The following is an 18,715-nucleotide window of genomic DNA, read 5'->3' as shown; positions in this document are numbered from 1 at the left end:
CAAGCTCCCATTCATTGGCCTAGGGGCTGCTCAGTGTGTACCCAGCTTCCCCGTCCTCATCACAGAGCTGCCAGCTTAGGGGCTGCTCAGTGTGTACCCANCTTCCCCGTCCTCATCACAGAGCTGCCAGCTTAGGGGCTGCTCAGTGTGTACCCACCTTCCCCGTCCTCATCACAGAGCTGCCATTTTAGCTTCTTGCTCTAACATAGCTCTGCAGCTGAATGAAGGAAAAATATAGGAAGAACAATATAGTAAGTAAAAATTCTGAAGCGAAAGTTTTTAGTTAAAGGTATTTTTTTTTTTATTAGTTTCAGGTTTTGGATTGAAGAAATAGAATACATTAAACATTTTGACAGAGATAAAAGATCTACCTTCAAAAGCGGTGTTTTTAGTGATAGTTTTGTAAAGCAAAGTTTAGTTTTATGTAGCTGTTAATATACTCTGTAGTATGTAAGTTATCATCATCTTAAGTTATTATCATAAGTTTCATAAATTCTTTTACAGTCATTGTTCTTTTTGCTCGGTTTGGAAGCACAGGGATGGTTCTTTATAAACCAGAAGGTCTTCCCGAGAGCCGCACTTGAAAGCTGCTCATCACCAGGCCTTTTCCCGGGCTGTGAAAACCGCCACTCAAGTTTTAGATTTTTCTTTTTCAAAAATGTGTATTCTGTTATATAAATAGCAAGTGTGTGTTTTCTCCTTGTATTTTCTTTCTTCCTATATGTTCAGATCTTTCTTTAAATTTTATTCAAGTTAATGAAGTGATAGATGGTCAGGATCGAAGCACCAGAGACCTAAGATAAGCAGAGTCTTAAGGGGGATCAGAAGCACACCTACGTAAACGCTGCAGATCACCAGCCTTCATCACACGGGCTCGCTGTACCAAGTGTGCATGCAGTGTGAGCTACAGGCCTCACTCCCTTCGTCATTCTACAGCTATTTTCTGAATTCCTTTCATATCAGTAGGCCCAACAGTAATAAAAATTCAGTAGCAAGTTATAGTTAGTATTTGGAACAGACCAAAGTCCTGTTTCATAAAAATTAGCCAAAAAATAATGTTGAAAAAATGAAAGTAATAATTTAAGTGATATCTTATGCAATCTGCCTTAAATATAACATTAATTGAGTATATATTAAGTTGACTGTGGTCTCTTAATACAGAAAATATTTTGTTCATTTGAGATGGGTTGTATTATAACTATACAGGCTAGCCTTGAACTTGTGACCCTTTTGTCTCTGTCTCCCAAACAGACTTACAGGTGTGCTAGCACTTATGGTACATCTGGCTCATTGTAGAAAATTTTTAACTAGCATATGGGACACTTTTAGGTTTTTTATTTAATTAAAATTTTTTTCCAGACACAGGGTCTTACCATGTAACTCTGGCTGCCCTGGAACTTGATATGTAGACCAGGTTTGCCTTGAACTTAGAGAGATCTGCCTACCCTTGTCTCCTGAGGTACTGGTATTAAAGGCATGCTTAATGGTTGACTATTTTTGTACTTTTTTTTCTTTTAAAAAAAAGATTTATCTTTATTTTATGTGTATGATTATTTTGCCTGCCTATAGACCTGATGACTGTGCAGTATCTACAGAGTCCAGAAGAGGGCACTGGATCCTCCTAGAACTGGAGTTACCAGCAGTTGTGGGTGCTGGGAACTGAGCCCGGGTCCTCTGCAGGAGCGGCCAGTGCTCGTCACTGCTCCGCCATCTCTCCATCCTCTACGTGCTGTGCGTTTACTTTTAGGCCTACAAAGATGATGTCTTTATAACATCCATCCTACTTTAGGGGAAGTTAGACGGCTGCTTGTTTCTCATAATGTAACAAAAAGCTTTTATTAGCATTTTATTTCAAATTAATTTTTGTTTCCTTGAGGAAAACTTTCCAACTACGATCTTGTTAGGCAGTCCTGTTAAGAGGCAAGTTTCCTGTACACTTCTGAGGTACTTGGTAGCACTAGGTTGGTATCGTTTGAGGAGTTGGACTGAGCCACGGGCCCAGACAGAGAGACTTCAGACTGACAGGCCTGAATAGAAACTCACTGCCTGATGAATTAATTAATCACTGTTATTTGGGTATTAATCACTGTTATTTGGGTATGTTTTCTCAAACACCAGATCTGCACTCTGCCCCTCCGGATGTCACCACTGGACTTGTGGAGCACTCACCCTACGAGCGTCCCCAGATGGCCTCTGTGCGAGGCATTCCTCGAGGGCACGGCAGGAACGTGCTGGAGACCGCCGACGGTAAGAAAGGCGCCTCTCTGTCTTCTGAAACAGCAGAGTATGGGTCTCTCTGTGATATTTAACGTGGCCTTTTGTGCATTCCTGTTCTCCAGCTAAGCACGCCATCTATGATTCTTCTGTGCAAATCAACAGAAAGCAGTGTGTAGTGAGTGTTACCATAGACAGCATCATGTAGAGGAGTGATCGGAGAGAGCTAGGAGACAAGAGAAGGGAATTAGGCCACTGTGGAACGTTCCTATACTCAGAGTAAGCTGGGTACTGCACCTCAGACCCTTCGCATCCTTCAAGGTTGGTGCAGACTCAGAGAATGCTGTGAGAGAATTTAGAGCTTCAAATAATTATATTAGAAATTAAAAATGGCTGAGTTCTAAGTGTTCTAAGAGTTTTCTTAAGTAGAAAAAGAAGAACAAAGTAAATCTGAAGTAGGAGGAAAGAAATACTAAACATAAGACTGAGCACACACAGAAGACAAAGCACTCACAGGAGAGAGATGCAAGCTAAAGGCTAGCTCTTGGGAAGGCAATTGCAAGACACAGAGAGGTGGGGCAGAGCAAGAATTCCTACGGTGGCCACGCCTCTAGTTAACAACCAAGTGGAAGCCAAGTGGCTAGGGCCAGAAAAATTTAGCAAAGAAAACAATAAACAGAAGGTATCCTAATTAGGAAGGAAGAAGTGAGTCTCTCTAGAGTTGGTACGATTTTGCATGTGCAAAACCAAAGTATAAACACAGAAGTAGTAGTGACTTCCTTGAAATAGCAAGGTACAAAGCCATCGCAGAAGACCAGTTAAATTAAAATGACTCGAAGCACTCTATAAATTCATCCTATAATTCCTGTGAAAATTTCAGTGATTTTTTTTTTTTTAAGAAATAATCTTACCGTAAAAATTCATGGAACCGCCGGGTATGGTGGTGCACGCCTTTAATCCCAGCACTCAGGAGGCAGAGACAGGCGGATTTCTGAGTTCGAGGCCAGCCCAGTCTACAAAGTGAGTTCCAGGATAGCCAAGGCTATACAGAGAAACCCTGTCTCGAAAAAAAAATTTCATGAAACCTTAAATGGTCATAATATAAACTTGCCCTAAACATCCATAGTCATAATAATCTTAAAAATGAAGGGCGGAGCTGAGGATGCCTGCCCCCTTTCTAAAGTTGACCTTGGGGCAGGCGCATTCGGAGCTTGTAGGCCTGGCATGAAGACAACTCGCCATGTCCCCAGAACAGAACAGAAAACTCATAAATCAGCCCTCACGTGGATGATCAAATGTTTTTTGAAATCACATTTTATCTGCCTATTTACTATGTATGAATGTGTACACATACGTGTTTGCACATACCATGCTTCACATGTGTTTGTCAGAGGACAACTTGTGGAGTCAGGTGTGGAAGGAGAACCTTCTACTGTGTGAGTGCTGAGTATTAAGCTTGAGCCACCAGGCTTGGTGGCAAGCTCCTTTCTCATTGAGCCCTCCTGCTAACTGATGAGTTTTCATAAGGGTGCTAAGGTCATTCAATAGGAAAGGACAGTTTTTAGCAACTGGTGCTTGGAAACCAAGAAATTCACATATAAAACACTGAACTAGCCAGGCATGGTGGCACACGCCTTTAGTCCCAGCACTTGGGAGGCAGAGGCAGGCGGATTTCTGAGTTCGAGGCCAGCCTGGTCTACAGAGTGAGTTCCAGGACAGACAGGGCTACACAGAGAAACCCTGTCTCGAAAAACCAAAAAAAAAAAACAAAACAAAAAACCAAAAACAAAGACCACTGAACTTAGACCTTTTTCTAACACTACTTACAGACATTAAATGGATCAAAGGCCTAATACTATAAAACCATGAAAAGGAAACATTGGGGAACAATTTTATTACATGGCATCTTCTTGGATGTGACACCAAAGACACAAGGGGGAAAAAAGAAAAATTGGACTCTAAAGATATCGCTGAATGTGCCTTCGAGGGATTTTCTAGATTAGGTTAGTTGAGGCGGGGGTGGCTACCTTAAACATCCATCACCATTCCATAACACTCCAATATTAAACTGAATATTATCGCGGGGGTGGGGGGTGGGGGGTGGGGTGGAGTACCTTGTACGTGGCAGCACTATTTCATGAGCTGGGGTCCTGGGATGCATAGAAGGAGAAAGCAACCAAGGATGTGCCCCTCTCACTCCCTGCTTCTGAGCTGTGGATACAGTGAAGCCAGCTCGTGCTGTCAAGTCTCCCTCACTAAGATGAGAAGTACCCTGTTAAACTACCCCAGAAGAAATCCTTTTCCTGTGAATTGGTCTTCTCAGGGTATTTTGTCACAACAGCAGGGAAAGAGAGGAACACAGCAGATGAACCAATTTAGGAATTTATTTTTTCTGAGCCCGTTCCTGCAAAATTAAGGAAATGGATGTGCACAGTCATCCATTGCAGCACTGGCTTTAACTGTGTTAGAAATTATATGAACTTACGCCTCTCAGGTTGGCTCAGGAAAGGTCATGGGTTCACACTGCAGAGGACCGTGCACTTGTCAGAGTGAGTGAGAGTCTAAGGACATCTGTAGCCGTTCACATCTGTGTAAGAAAGAAGATACCAAGTCACCACTGTATTCCTTCATAGTAGGACACAGGAAGGATAACCAGAAAGCAGTGCAATCCAGACGGTCATCTTTTAAGAGGAGGAGCAAGATGGAACTGGTGTAGTAGGGGAAGGTCTTTCTCATTTCATCTGTTATGTAGTGCAGTGGTTTGAGTGAGAGTGGCCCCACCAGCTAAGCTAGTATGTTTGAATGCTTAGTCAGCAAGGAGTGGAACTGTTGGAGAAGGATTAGGATTAGGAGGTGTGTCACTAGAGGTGGGCTTTGAGGTTTCAGAAACCCCCCCTCTTCCCCCTCCCTCCCCTTCTCTCCCCCATTCCCTCCCCTCCCCCTCCTCTGCCTGCTACCTACAGATCAGGATGTAGAGTTTTAGCTACTGCTCCAGCACCTGTCCACAAAGGTCAGAATTCAGCATCAGATCTCCTAGAACTGGAATTGCAGACCTTTGTGAGCTGCTCCGTGGGCACTGGGAAGTGCCCAAGTCCTGGAAGAGCAGCCAGTGCTCTTAACCATGGAGCCATCTCTTCAACCCTAATAATTTACTTTTTTTAAAATGTAAAATTAAACTGAAAAATCTCTTCTTTTTCTCCTCTCTTCTCTTCTTTCCTCCTTTCCTTCTAAGATAGAGTCTCACTATGTAGCCAAGGCTTGCCCTATGGAGACCAGGATGACCTCAGATTCATAGAGATCTACTGCCTCTGCCTCCCAAGAGCTGGGATTAAAGGCATATGTCACCACATCTAGGTTACACTGAACTAAAATACTGTAAATTAATTGCATTGAATTCATCGCATGTTGGCATAAATCTCACGTTAAGGAAGAATTTCTGCCATAGCAGACATCATTGGTATTGCTGCTATGTGGGTGTCTGCCTGACAGATGCATCAAGTTCCCACCACTGTTTCCGTTGTCTGCTGCTGTCAGGCATGTGTGTCTTCTGCAGAAGAGCGGGAAAAGTATCTTATATTCTCATTTAAAGATAATTTTTGAGATTTTACTTCCTTCTGTTTTTGTTTTATGTATATTGGTTGTTACATGTAACGTCTGTGCACAGTGTACATGCCGTGCCCACAGCGGCTAGAAGAGGGTATTGTATCCTCCTGGAATTATATATGATTTTAAGTTGCCATATATGCTGGGATTGGAATCCAGGTCCTCTGGAAGAGCAGTCTGTGTCCTAACCATTGAACCATCTTGAGTATCCATAGATTCCATTCTGACAAGACCACGCAATGAGTTTGACATGTGCTCTGAAAAGCTGTGGAGTTACCCTCCTCCCCATAGGATTTCGGGATTACATTGTAAACTGTTAGCTCAGAACAAATCCTGTTTCCTGAAAGATATCGAGTAGATGCTTGTGAAATATGGATCCGCACAGTCTAACATGACTGATAGGACCAGCACCTGGCTGGATCTACAGTGGTGTCTGCTCCACTGAACAGCTGCTCATCAAACCTCACGCCCAGCGCGTGCTCCAGTGGCCAAGGCATGACCCAGTCCTTCCCTGCTCTCTCCTTGACAGGTGTGCCTGTGAACAGCAGAGTGTCCTCCAAAATCCAGCAGCTACTGAATACGCTGAAGAGGCCAAAGCGCCCTCCTCTGAAGGAATTTTTTGTGGATGATTTTGAGGAATTACTGGAAGGTAGAGTACCCTGACTTGGTCTTGCATGTTTTGGTGAATATTGTGGCCACGGAGTTTGAAGACAGGCAAATATGCATTTCCTGTGAGTCACGACATGTAAAATAGCCACATGCAGTGGTGACTTCGGAGTCATGCTGACTGCTTCCTGTGCACGGCAGGTGGGAACCATACCACTCATTGTAAGGCGACTCAGTGTCTCTCTTCTCTCTGCATCAGGTCCGGTGGTTAGCGCCTCATAAAAATACTTCCGATGTTTCATTTAATTTAGATTATTGAAATCTTGATTTAAACATTAAGTCCAAACTACTTGTCATCCCATGGTTTTAAAATATTTGGTTTTAACTTATCTTTGGCTTCTTTTCCAAATGTTAGCCTCTCCTTTATAAATGAGTATAGATTTAGAAAGGAAAGAATGCAACCTTTTTTTTTTTTTTTTTTTTTTAGAAAACTAGCAAGAGTAAGAGAAAGCCTGTAGGGCACAGAAATAAGCCAGTGCTGACATGTGTATATATCCAGGCATGCATGTGTGTGTGTTCATGTGTACATGCATATATGTGTGTGTGCATATGTGTATGTGTATGTATGTCTGGGTGTGTGTGTGTAGGCATGTGTGTGTGCATGTATGTATGTATTTGTATGTATACATGTGTGCGTGTGTGTGTGTGTGTGTGTGTGTGTGTGTAGACAACAGGCACCACACAACTAATCCTCACTACCTTGCCTCTGTGCAGTGTCACCAGCATGGCCATCTCCTCTACACCTGAACATAAGGTCTGCTTTTTAGAGCCTGGTTGTACTATCTAATCTGACAGTGCCTTTCAGGTTCAGAGTTCACAGTATGTATGTTTCTTAAAGCAAGATGTCAGCCTTGTGGGGGCAGTGGGCTCGCCCTAACCTCGGCTGGCTTTATAGTTGCAGTCTTCCTCCCCCAGCCTTTTCAGAGCTGGGACTGCAGATGGCTGTCCCCATGCTCAACCAGAGTTTTCTTTCCTGTTTACAACAGAGCTGTTGGGAAAGAAAGTCTTCCTCCCACCCTTGTCCAGGCTTGGAAATTGAACCTGGGACCTCAAACTTGTTGCTGAATACTCTACCACTCAGCTGTGCCTGCAGCCTAGAGAGCAGTTTTGTTGGACATGGTGACAGAGCTGATGCATAACCCCTAGAAATAGACTTCCATGTTGTCCTCCCAAATGATGCCAGTGTGTTTATTTAACTATTAATTATTTTATGGGCAAGTGTTTTGTCTACATATATGTATATGTACTGTTTGTGTTGTTGATACCTGTAGGGGGAGGTCAGCAAAGTAGTTGGAGTTAATAGATTTTGAGACTTAAGAGCAATAATGTTCTCAACCACTTGGTGGTCTCGCTAGCCCCCGGTGCTGGTGGTTTAGATGCCCAACTGCAGAGGTGGCTCTGCCCAGTTGGTCTTAAGTGAACTGGTCTCTAGGACCAGTTTCTCAGGCTCCAAAGCCTTCCTGCCCCTGATTTGGAGCTCTGGAGACCTATCGCCATGTCAGAGAGCATCCCCCAAGGGAGGAAGGTAGAAATGGCCTGGGGTCACCTTTATATGAGGTTGTGGGTAACAGAACGGAGAAGTTTTTTGTCTCAATATTACTGTCTGTAACCAATCTTGCTTTAATCCTTTGGGTAATCTGTCTGTGACTCTAGGCAGATTATTTATTATAAATGTTTTATAATTTTGGCTACAAAGTAAAATCATAAATACAGTTGTTAGCAAGCAGATGTGTACATGGCACTCTGAAATGATTCGTTCCCTTACAGTTCAGCAACCAGATCCGAATCAGCCCAAGCCTGAGGGGGATCAGATGGCCGTGCTGAAGGGAGAGCCTCTGTCAGTGGGGACTTCCGGACCACTGTCTCTGTTGGCTGCACTGCAGCTCTGGGGAACAACACAGCCTAAAGCCCCCTGTCTGACTGCCTTGGACACAGCCGGGAAAGCCACCTGCACCCTGACCTATGGCAAGTATCAGAAGAAAGCAGCATGCTTCCTGTCTACCTTACACTGCTCTGTGTGTCACAGCATGCCTCTTATCTACCTTACACTGTCCTGTGTGCCACAGCATGCCTCCTATCTACCCTACACTGCTCTGTGTGTCACAGCACGCCTCCTGTCTCCCTTACACTGTCCTGTGTGCCACAGCATGCCTCCTATCTACCCTACACTGCTCTGAGTGCCGCAGCAGACAGGATGCTCGGTGCACATTGCAAAGCAGGAAATTCCACCCACATGGCAGACTTCGTTTTTACTTGTCTCTGTTTTTGAGACAGGGTCATACTGTGTAGCTCTGGCCAGCCTTGAACTCACAGTGATCTAGCCTCTGCTTCGGAGTGCTGGGATTAAAGGGGTGCACTATACATAGCGTGACCACAACACTCTTGATGTTATCCCTTTATATGACAAGTTTTGACACTCTAGAGCTCCTTCTCTTGTCTCTGAGGGTATCTTAGCTGTTTGCACTCCATGTATTTCAGGGTCTGTTTTACAAGTAGCTTGGGTATCTCTGTATCTGAGATTTTGATGGGCACTGCTTTGAATCTGTGGGTAAATGCACTCCTTTGCATTTATGAGGTTTTCTTGTCAATAATGTGTTATAGTTCTTTTCTTTTTTAACATGTGTGCACACGTGTGCACATGCTTATTGTGGCATTCACACAGAGGTCAGAGGACCACTTGTGGAAGCCGTTGCTTTCTTTATACCATGTGGGTTCTGGGAATTGAACTTGGGTTGTCAGATCTGTTGACGAGTGCTTTTACCCACTGAACCAGTTTGCTAGCCCATGAGTATAACTTTCTTTTCTTTCTTTTCTTTTCTTTTTTTCTTTTTGGTTTTTCAAGACAGGGTTTTTCTGTATAGCCCTGGCTGTCCTGGAACTCACTTGGTAGACCAGGCTGGCCTCGAACTCAGAAATCCGCCTGCCTCTGCCTCCCGAGTGCTGGGATTAAAGGCGTGCGCCACCACACCTGGCGAGTATAACTTTCTGTGGAGAGTCTTTTATGTTCCTTGTGACACTTAAGTCTTAGCTATATGAATCTTACTGTAGTTTTTATGCTGAATGGCATTTATATGTTGATAAATCTGGCAGCCTTACTAAGTTCACTTGTAAAAGATTCATAGCATGCACAAATAACAGTCTTATTTCCAGTTATTTTGCCTTCTCCACCTTACTCTGGCTGACATGTTCAGTCTGACATTGAAGGCCTTGCCTCTACTCTCTACATCACTGTGATATTTCCTGCTGGGTTTAATGGTTCCCTTTATCACATTGAGGAAGGTTGTTTCCCTTTATGCCTAGTGTAAAGACTCAGATCTTGTATAGTCATTTTAAAATTGTGACTAATTTATTTTTCATCCACCTATCGAGATTATTATCTGGCTTTTCATTTTGTCCCATTGACATGGCATATTGTGCTGGTAGTCCCAGAGTTTGTATGGCTGGGATAAAACTGACTTGGTCACAAAGCGTCATTCACAACAGACAGGTAGATTCTGCTGGGAAAAGTGGATGTTCTAACACTCAGAACTGATCATTTAAAGCAGGCTAAAACCATGTTCTGGGTTTTGTCTTTTTTCTTGCTGGTCTTTCAGGTCTCACAGTTAACACATGTGAGCACAGCACCTGCTTCATAGTGTTTACATGTGAGCATTCATTCAGAGAGAGAACAGCCCACTGCCCCCAGACTGTACCACAAGGACCACAGTGTTTAAGGAGCCCAAAGCTTCTGGTTTCTTCTTCCGTACAATGAAGCTGACACAGTGAGGCTGACGTGGGTGCTAGCGATGTCCTCTGACTTCTACCCATGCTTCCTCCTGCCTCCCACTCAGACACACCTGCATCCTTCTCTTCTCTTTTGTCCTTTTCTTTCTCAGCGGAGCTTTTTACTTTTGAGAACTCACCTGGGCTAGGTGTAAATGTGGTATCTGCTCGCCGTGAGGGCCAGTATGGCCTGGCAGACATCCCATTCTGGTGTTGCCGGCTCCCCAAGTAAACTGTGGGAGCTGTATCTCAGCTCTTGAATGCACACCACTCAAGTGACGTCATTAGTGAGCATTTAACATCGGAAGATGGCATCCACAATGCAGCGTTAGTTAGAAAAAGCATGTGATATATGGCCATGTTCCTTGAAAACTATACATACTCTACATGTGTGTACATATGCACATGTGCAATATATATATAGTATGGCCTTTTTGCTGACTGATTTTTGTAATAAAATCTTATTTGTGTAAATAAAAATAGATATAGGTTATTTTTCGAGAGAAAACTGTGGTGCTCCTGGTAGAATCACACTAAATAGTTCACAGTTGGAAACTGAATCTACCAATAGAGAAGAGGTCTGTTAGAGGCTATATGCTCACTATGTTAAACGTTAACTAGTAGTTTTGGTTTTTTTTCACAACTTAACATTGCTTATTACATTTCTTTTGTTTTAGGCAAACTCTGGAGTCGGAGTTTAAAATTGGCGTATACTCTACTTAACAAACTGACTAGTAAGAATGAGCCCCTGCTTAACCCTGGAGACAGAGTAAGTAGCTTGACTGTGACCTTACTGGAGTGACTCAAAATAGAGACCTTAATATATGAATTATTGAAATCGATGTCCTATCAGTTGCTTAGAATTACAGTGCTAACACAAGAGGCTTAAAGTTAGCAACAGAAAGTTACTTAATATGAAAACAGCTTCGTGGTAAGAATTAAGGTGGCTAATGTGGGTCACTGTGTATGCAGTTGGGGTGGAGGATTTCTGTCTTTGGAGGAAGCTCTGGTGTGCTCAACTGCTCCAGGCAGTCAGGGTGGAAGGTGAGAGAAGAGGGTGAGAGTGTCCTGGGAACAGGTGTCCTAAAGTGTCCCATGGACAAGATAACCAGGAATTCCCAGGGGCCTCTTGTGATTTACACCTTCATGTGACTCCGCCCACAAGAAGCTTCCTGTGAAGGAAAACCTTCAAAAACAAAGGAAAGGGAAGGGTGGGAGGGAAGGAGAAAGGAAAGGGGCTGTAGGCAGACCAGGCGCAGAAGCAAGGTTTCTAAACACTGATGTCCCCTGAGGCCTGAAATGAAAATGATTCATAAATGGGGAAAGGATTTCACTTAGAAAGATCAGGAAGTGGAGAGTGGGCAAGCCTGGGGCACGACTGCAGTCCCGGTACTAGAGAGGCAGAAGACCTCGTACTTCAGGCTAGCCTGGATCACAAACGGATGCCTTGCCTTAGGAAACCAAAGGTGAGGGACTTGAGAGATGATAGCTCCGTGGTAAGGAGCACTCCCTCTCCCAGAGGACTTGGGTCTGGCTCCTAGCCAGACAGGTGACTCCAGTCGCTAACTCCAGTTCCAGCGGGTCCGGCTTCCTCTGCAGGCTTGTGGTGCACATAGATATACCTGCAGGCAAAACTTTCATCACATAAAATAAAAATAAGTCTTTTAACAAATGACAGAGGGAGGGGGCAGGAGAGATGGAAGCAGGAGAGCAAAGCATACACAGAGAGAAACAGGACGGATTGACAGGCTCACCAAGACCCAAAACCCAATGGATGTGAGTCCAGAAAAGATGCGGATCAGAAAGCAGAGCCACTTGGCTGTGGCAGGAGCAGAGTGACGTGCTGCACCAGGACAGTATGCACGCTGAGGGGGTGTGCAGACCCAGGCCAGAGTGTGCAGCAGAACTGTGTACCTGGGGGACAAACATCTCAGAGGTCTTTAGGGTGGGAATAGAGAATAACGTGTACCTAGAACCAGTCATCACAGCGGCTTTGGGACTTCTCGGCAGTTGACTTACATGAGAATCTGTACAGAGAGGGTTATATGAAAGTTTGATCCAGCTCTTAGCGACTGAGCCATCAGTCTGCTGTTGTGATAATGTACTGTACAAAGTGCATAAATACATCTCTGCATTGCATTCTCTAAAGACCCCTCTTCTGTACCAGAGTTACAGCCGAGGCAACCACTATTTAATCATCTTTGGAAGGAGAGGGTTTTCTTTTCAATAAACTTTTAGATATGTAGCTTGTAAATTGAGGTACAGAATGAAGATCAATAGACATAGTTTAAGTGTTGTCTTAGAAGTGGAGGGCTAAGCTAAACCACTGTCTGCCTTCTCAAAGGCTCTCAGTGTTATTCTGGCTCATTGCTTACAGTTATAAGGCCAGTTACTATATTTGGGTCTTATAAAATTTTATCTCATAAATAGTTTTATGAATTTGGCCAGAGAGTAGTTTTTAAATGACAGTTGGGATTATGGTAGACCGAAATAAATATCCATATGATTATAGGAAATAAAATAGACATTAAATATTTTAAAAAATCAAATGCAAGGAAATATGTGTTTCAAATATATGAACTGGGCCAGCAAGACTGCTTAGTGTGCCAAGGCACTGGCCGCCAAACCAGACAATGGGACTGTTTGTTGATAGCGACAGTCTGTGTGGATGGGTGTTAGAACTGGCTCTCAGTCTGCATGCCTCAGAGGGCCTTAGCCTACCACTGTGGACTGTTTGGTTCCATGTGCAGTAAAGGCTGCAGCTACAACCGTTTATTCAAAATTGTATAAATGAGGAAATTTGAGAGACAAGAATGAATTCTAACATTAGATATTTTAAAAAACAAAATTAGATTTTCTCAACTAAATTTGAAAATAAAATAAAAAAAAAAAACACTCATCTTTAATAAACAGAATTCTCAAAGACAAAAAGCCCCCGTCGCTCCTGCGACCTCACAGTTTTTGCTGTTGTTTTCACATGTAGGTGGCACTCGTGTTTCCAAACAGTGACCCTGTCATGTTCATGGTCGCATTCTACGGGTGTCTCCTGGCGGAGCTGGTCCCTGTCCCTATAGAAGTACCACTAACGAGAAAGGTAACAGCTGTGGGTCAGTCCCGGGCCGGGGCACCCTCTGCGTCTCTCTTTAGGTGCTGTGTGATTAGCGCCCTCTTCACAGGGGTAAGCAGGTCCCTGGAGGAGGCAAGCATCAAACAGGCCTCCCAGGACCTTCCAGAGAGCACCATGGGGTTTGCCTGCCGCACCCCAGCGGGGCAGAGCTGTCCTAGCATCCCCCTGAGTTTCCCAAAAGAAATTGTGAGTGCATTGTATTCCAGTGAACAGAATTGGACTCAGCAAGCTATTCTGGGTTTTATTTATTGAATTAATAATAACATCAAATAAACGGGAGAGTTAGTGTCATGTATTTCCTGTTCACTTACAGGGCAGGCATGTTTCTCATTCATAAGTTGTTAATGTAAGGGGCTTGGCTGCTCTAGATGTCTGTCTCAGTCTGGATATGAATATCAGTAGTCTGATTATTGAAAAATATCTGAGCAGAATACTCACGTGTCTTAGAAATCCAGGCTTTCCTGCCCTCTTATTTCTGTGTTCATACAGTCATTAGCATGAGTGTTATGAATAACAAATGCTCAAGAATCTCAAAAGTAAAATTTGCAAATACGACCAGTACATCTCCAGGGGTCTAACGGGCTAGCCATGCATTCGGGACAGCGATTCTGAGAGAACAAACTCTAGGTTCGTTAAGTTTATGTGACAGACATTGCTGAGGGACATGCAGAGAGAGGATCTGAGAGGGGGTCAAGTGCTTCTATGCACAGTGACGCCATGACGAGGCCAGACCTCCAGAGTCATGTGTAGGTTACAGACAGGACTGGTGTGTAAACGATTATGTCTAGAGTCCATTAAAATGTATTCAAGTTTCATTTGTAAGAAAAAAGTACAATAAATTAATTAGCCCACTATCCAGACCTTTATATTTCACTGTGAATAAAGAAGCCAAAAAAAAAAAAAAGTGCCCTCTAAATTTCAAATACTTGTCTTATTTTCATGAAATTAGAATATCCTGCCAATAATAAGACTGAATTGTTTTAGAAGGATCATGAAGGGTGAAAGAATCTTACGCGGCCTGTGCTCCAGAGGCTGGAGTGAGCCTCTTGCTCCCCTCCCGCAAACGCTCCGCCTCCGCCTCCATCGCTTTGTCTTCTGCAGGATGCAGGCAGCCAGCAGGTTGGCTTTCTCCTGGGCAGCTGTGGGGTGAGCCTGGCCCTGACCACAGATGCCTGTCAGAAGGGTCTGCCCAAGGCGCCGACGGGAGAGGTGGCCACTTTCAAAGGTGAGGCTCCTGGGTCTCAGCTCTGGCTGTGCTCTGGCTGTGCCCTTTACCTGGCTTTGCCTTCTAGGCATGCTGTGCCAGACACTCTACCCACAGAGGCTGCTGGGCCTGCAGCAGAGGACACACTTGTCAGGGCTTTTGTCTGACTCGGTCTACCTCTTACGCTCCATGCTTCTCTGTCTGAGTGAAAACATAAGAAAACAACGCTTGTCTCCCACCGCTCCCTGGGGCTGCTGGGTGCCTGCTGGGCACAGGTCCCACGTGCGTGGAGCACAGCCTTCTGACCGCCTCTCACGACTTATCCCACGTGCTGTCACAGGTTGGCCCCCACTCGCCTGGCTGGTGATTGACGGGAAGCATCTGACGAAGCCTCCAAAGGACTGGTACCCGCTGGCCCAGGACACAGGGTCCAGGACGGCCTACATTGAAGTAAGGGCATCCGCAATAATGCGCAGACGCATCCCTCACCTGCTCAGGCCTGGCTTTTATAAAAAGATAACTACTTAATACCTTTTAACCTAAGTGCTCTCCGAATTTTTACCTCTACCCCAGATATACATAGTGTCATACAGAACCGTGATTGGGTCATGTCAGGATTTACTCTGACCTAACTCATCCCTGACTGTCCTTCCTAGGACTCAGACAGTTAAGAATGCAGTTTGTGTGCACTGCTGTCCTCTAGCACTATCCCAGGCCCCCTCAGAGCCACGATAAAGGCCAGGGGAGAGAGGACGCCAGCTGCTGCTTCTCAAGAGTCTTCAGCCGCCTTGTCCGGTGTGGTGCAGAAGTATACATTGTTGTTTTTCTCCCTTGAAATTTTACAGTATAAAACCAGCAAAGACGGCAGCACAGTAGGGGTCACCGTATCCCACTCATCCCTGCTGGCGCAGTGCCAGGCCCTGACCCAGGCGTGTGGGTACACGGAAGGTAAGGCCACACGTTCTGGATTGCAGCTCTTGCTGCCTGCACAGGTATCTGACGAACATGGCTGCACCCATCGCTGCGCATGGCGCGCTAACTTTTAAAGCTGCTGCACCAGGCAGTGGGTACAGCTGTCTACGATACCCTTGGGAGAAGGTCTCGGCTTATGCAGGGCTTGGGGATAGGTCCCCCCTGCAGAGCCCAGGCTGCCCCACCTAGGACAGTTTCAATAAAGCCACACTAACACGGTTTTATGGAGTGTGAGACTTGTGCACCAGTGATTTGTTTATGCACAATGGCTGGATCAGTTGTCGGTGTGCTGCGGGGTGATGCAGTGTGCATTACAAACAGAATAGTCATCCTGGAGCACCCGTCTCCCCTAACGTTGTCGTTTTCAGTAAATGTATTTGTGGCTTGAGCAGTCATGCATGGAGATGCTTAAATATAATCTTTATGATCTTAGATTATCTTTGTTAAAGTAGAGTCCCAATTTACTATTAATATTTTAAATGAATATTATCTTATATTGATAGATAATACTTGTATATATTTATGGGATCAATAGGAAATATATTATTTTAAGTACTAAAATTGGACACATGGTGGTTTTCTTACATTGCAGAACTAGAACTGGGCAAAACTAGAAAGTAAAATTGAGTGGCATATTTATATACATTAGATATATTAAATAAGATGCTTAATCTCAAGAGTTAGCTTGTGGGCAAAAGTGATAAAGACCTTGTGGAGATTTTCAAGTATTTCCAAGGACTTTAATGATTTTTTTAAAGTTAGTTCTATAAAGCAAAGTCCTATGAGGTCTTTCGATCTCATGCCATCATTTTATTTATGTCACCTTTAGTTTGGCTCTTCAGCTAACAGGGGCAGGGAGATAGTCATTCAGTGTGCTACAGTATCCCGGACGTGCATGTCACTGCTTTGTACAAATATGATGCAAGACTGTCAGCTGTGGATGTGACAACTGGGGGGGTCTGGGTAGGAAGCTGAGAAATAAGAGTGTCTATGGCAGTTCGTCATCCTGCCTCCTGCTTCTGAGGGGCGGCTCGTCACAATGGTGCAGCCATGCAGTGACCTTCTGTAGTTCTTGCTGTATGTCATGTTCCTTGTGCTTTTGAATTGAAGATGGGCATGGTTCTCCGCTCCAGTCCAGAACTGTGTTTCCAGTCAACTGAGCAGATATTTAGCTCCCTGTTAATCGGTGCATGGTTTGGAAGTGCCATCTGTTTCCTGAAGCTCTGGTGTGCTGGTTACATACTCACCTTGGGACTGTGCTCGACATGTGCAGAGCTTAGTAAAGAGCTGTTCATCAGTATTAACTTTCTGTGTCCGCTTTCAGCTGAAACGTTAACGAATGTACTGGACTTCAAAAGGGATGCTGGTTTGTGGCACGGAGTCTTAACAGTGAGTGTTGTTTGGATGCTGGTTTGTGGCACGGAGTCTTAACAGTGAGTGTTGTTTGCTAGTGGCTGGGGTGGGAGCAAGAGATGAACGAAACCGTGGAACACTGGCGCTCCAGCGTGTTGGGCTTGGTGTGCTTGTTCAGCATAGTCTCAGCCTGCCTTCCTCTGATCAGTCTATTTCCTTTTTTTGCAGAGTGTCATGAATAGGATGCATGTCATCAGCATCCCGTATGCCCTGATGAAGGTCAACCCACTCTCCTGGATTCAGAAAGTGTGTTCCTATAAAGGTATCAGAAGACTGCCCTCACTTGCCTTGTCTTGCTGTAAAGAATTCTCTACAAGCTGATGTTTAGTAACTAAGGAAACATGAAGGCAACATACAGAACTGCAGCTGTGGGCTGAAGAGCTGTCTGGGGTTTCTCTGTAGGTTGTGCTGGTCCAGACCTTCTCAGGGCCTGGACAGCTACCAGCAGCAGCATAGCTGGGCTCTTCACTGAAGGACCTGGCACTCCTAATTCTATTCTTTTGAAGTTTCCTTCAGTATCACATCAGTATTCCTAATATTATTTGAGATGGTTTTAATTTGTGGTTAGAGCTTTTGAAGCTCTAACAAGGCTGTTGTTCAAATGATACAGTCTGTGACAAGCAGGATGGATAGATGAGGTAGGCCACCTGTGAGGCCTGTCCCCTGTTCTTCTTACCTCCCAGTTGAGGTATCTCTCAGCACCAAACAGGAAACCTGCTCATGTGACTGTACAGCTCCAGCATCTGTTTGTCCCTGTGCAATAGAGCTCAGCAGATGCTAAGACTCACTGTACCAGTGAGTGCTGGTGACAGCGTATACTCTGCCGGCATCTCCAGATCAACGTTCCTGTTACAGAATGTCTTGCATCTGTTTTACGGAGGAAGACAAAGCCTGGTCGAAGGCAGTGGGATTCACTGGGCTCTGCACACTCATTCAGATCCCAGTTCATCTCACTCCATGACCCGGAGGCTGCCAGAGCCCCGAAGACCGAGTGACACGAGGGTGCTGGCAATGAGGCAGCACAAAACAAGGGTCAGCACTTTGGGGCGGGACAGCACGCATCTAAGAGAACAGTCAATGTTCAAAGAGTGAAAAAAGTCTCAGGGACTGGAGATACGGCCCTGGTGATGAGAGCACTGGTGTCTAGAGGACTTGGGTTCAAGTCCTAGCACTCACTTGGTGGCTCACAACTGTCTGTAACTCCAGTTCTAGGGCATCCTATGTCCTCTTCCTGGTCTCCAAGGGTACCAGGCACACACATGGTACATGCACACATATGCAGGCAAAAACTCATACTCATAAAGTAATAAAATAATAAAAATTAACTTTTTAAAAGGCTGGGGCTGGAGATATGTCTCAGGTTAAGAGCACTGGTTGATTCTCCAGAGGACCCAGGTTTGGGTTCCAGCACTCACATGGCAGCTAACAGCAATCTCTATAACTCCAGTTGTAGGGAATCTTATGTCACTCTCTGCGCTCTATGGGCACTGCATACCTGTGGTACACAGACATACATGCAGGCAAAACACCCATACATGTAAAATAAAAACAAAGGTCGGAAAGTGGATCTGAGCATCTTATATCCAAACTGCATCTTCAAATTAAGTTTTAAGGAGAAAAGGGATGGAGGGGGTTAGGAAGCACACGAGATAATGGATGATAGTTAAACAGACAAGAGTGTGGTCCCTGCAGCAGGCCCCTCACCCTCTGCATGTGTGCCTCTGCACAGGATGAGGTGCAGCAGTGTTTCTGAG

General features: G+C 44.7%; 1 protein-coding gene across 4 annotated transcripts in view; it reads left to right on the top strand.

The window, feature by feature from the left end:
• Dip2a (disco interacting protein 2 homolog A) overlaps positions 1 to 18,715 on the top strand; it is an 81,408-nt gene that overhangs the window by 30,449 nt on the left and 32,244 nt on the right. For all 4 annotated transcript variants that reach the window (XM_029542215.1, XM_029542216.1, XM_021204659.2 and 1 more), the window contains 10 exons: positions 2,119 to 2,247; positions 6,347 to 6,466; positions 8,251 to 8,448; positions 10,923 to 11,014; positions 13,229 to 13,339; positions 14,474 to 14,597; positions 14,917 to 15,026; positions 15,422 to 15,524; positions 16,873 to 16,937; positions 17,130 to 17,223. In XM_029542215.1, coding sequence (XP_029398075.1) covers positions 2,119 to 2,247; positions 6,347 to 6,466; positions 8,251 to 8,448; positions 10,923 to 11,014; positions 13,229 to 13,339; positions 14,474 to 14,597; positions 14,917 to 15,026; positions 15,422 to 15,524; positions 16,873 to 16,937; positions 17,130 to 17,223 — 1,146 coding nt within the window. The remainder of the gene's footprint in view (positions 1 to 2,118; positions 2,248 to 6,346; positions 6,467 to 8,250; positions 8,449 to 10,922; positions 11,015 to 13,228; positions 13,340 to 14,473; positions 14,598 to 14,916; positions 15,027 to 15,421; positions 15,525 to 16,872; positions 16,938 to 17,129; positions 17,224 to 18,715) is intronic.

The sequence above is a fragment of the Mus pahari genome, chromosome 9 (assembly GCF_900095145.1).
Source record: "Mus pahari chromosome 9, PAHARI_EIJ_v1.1, whole genome shotgun sequence".
Lineage (NCBI taxonomy): Eukaryota > Metazoa > Chordata > Mammalia > Rodentia > Muridae > Mus > Mus pahari.
The sequence above is the reverse complement of the archived record's forward strand: the minus strand, read 5'-3'. Positions and strand labels throughout refer to the sequence as shown.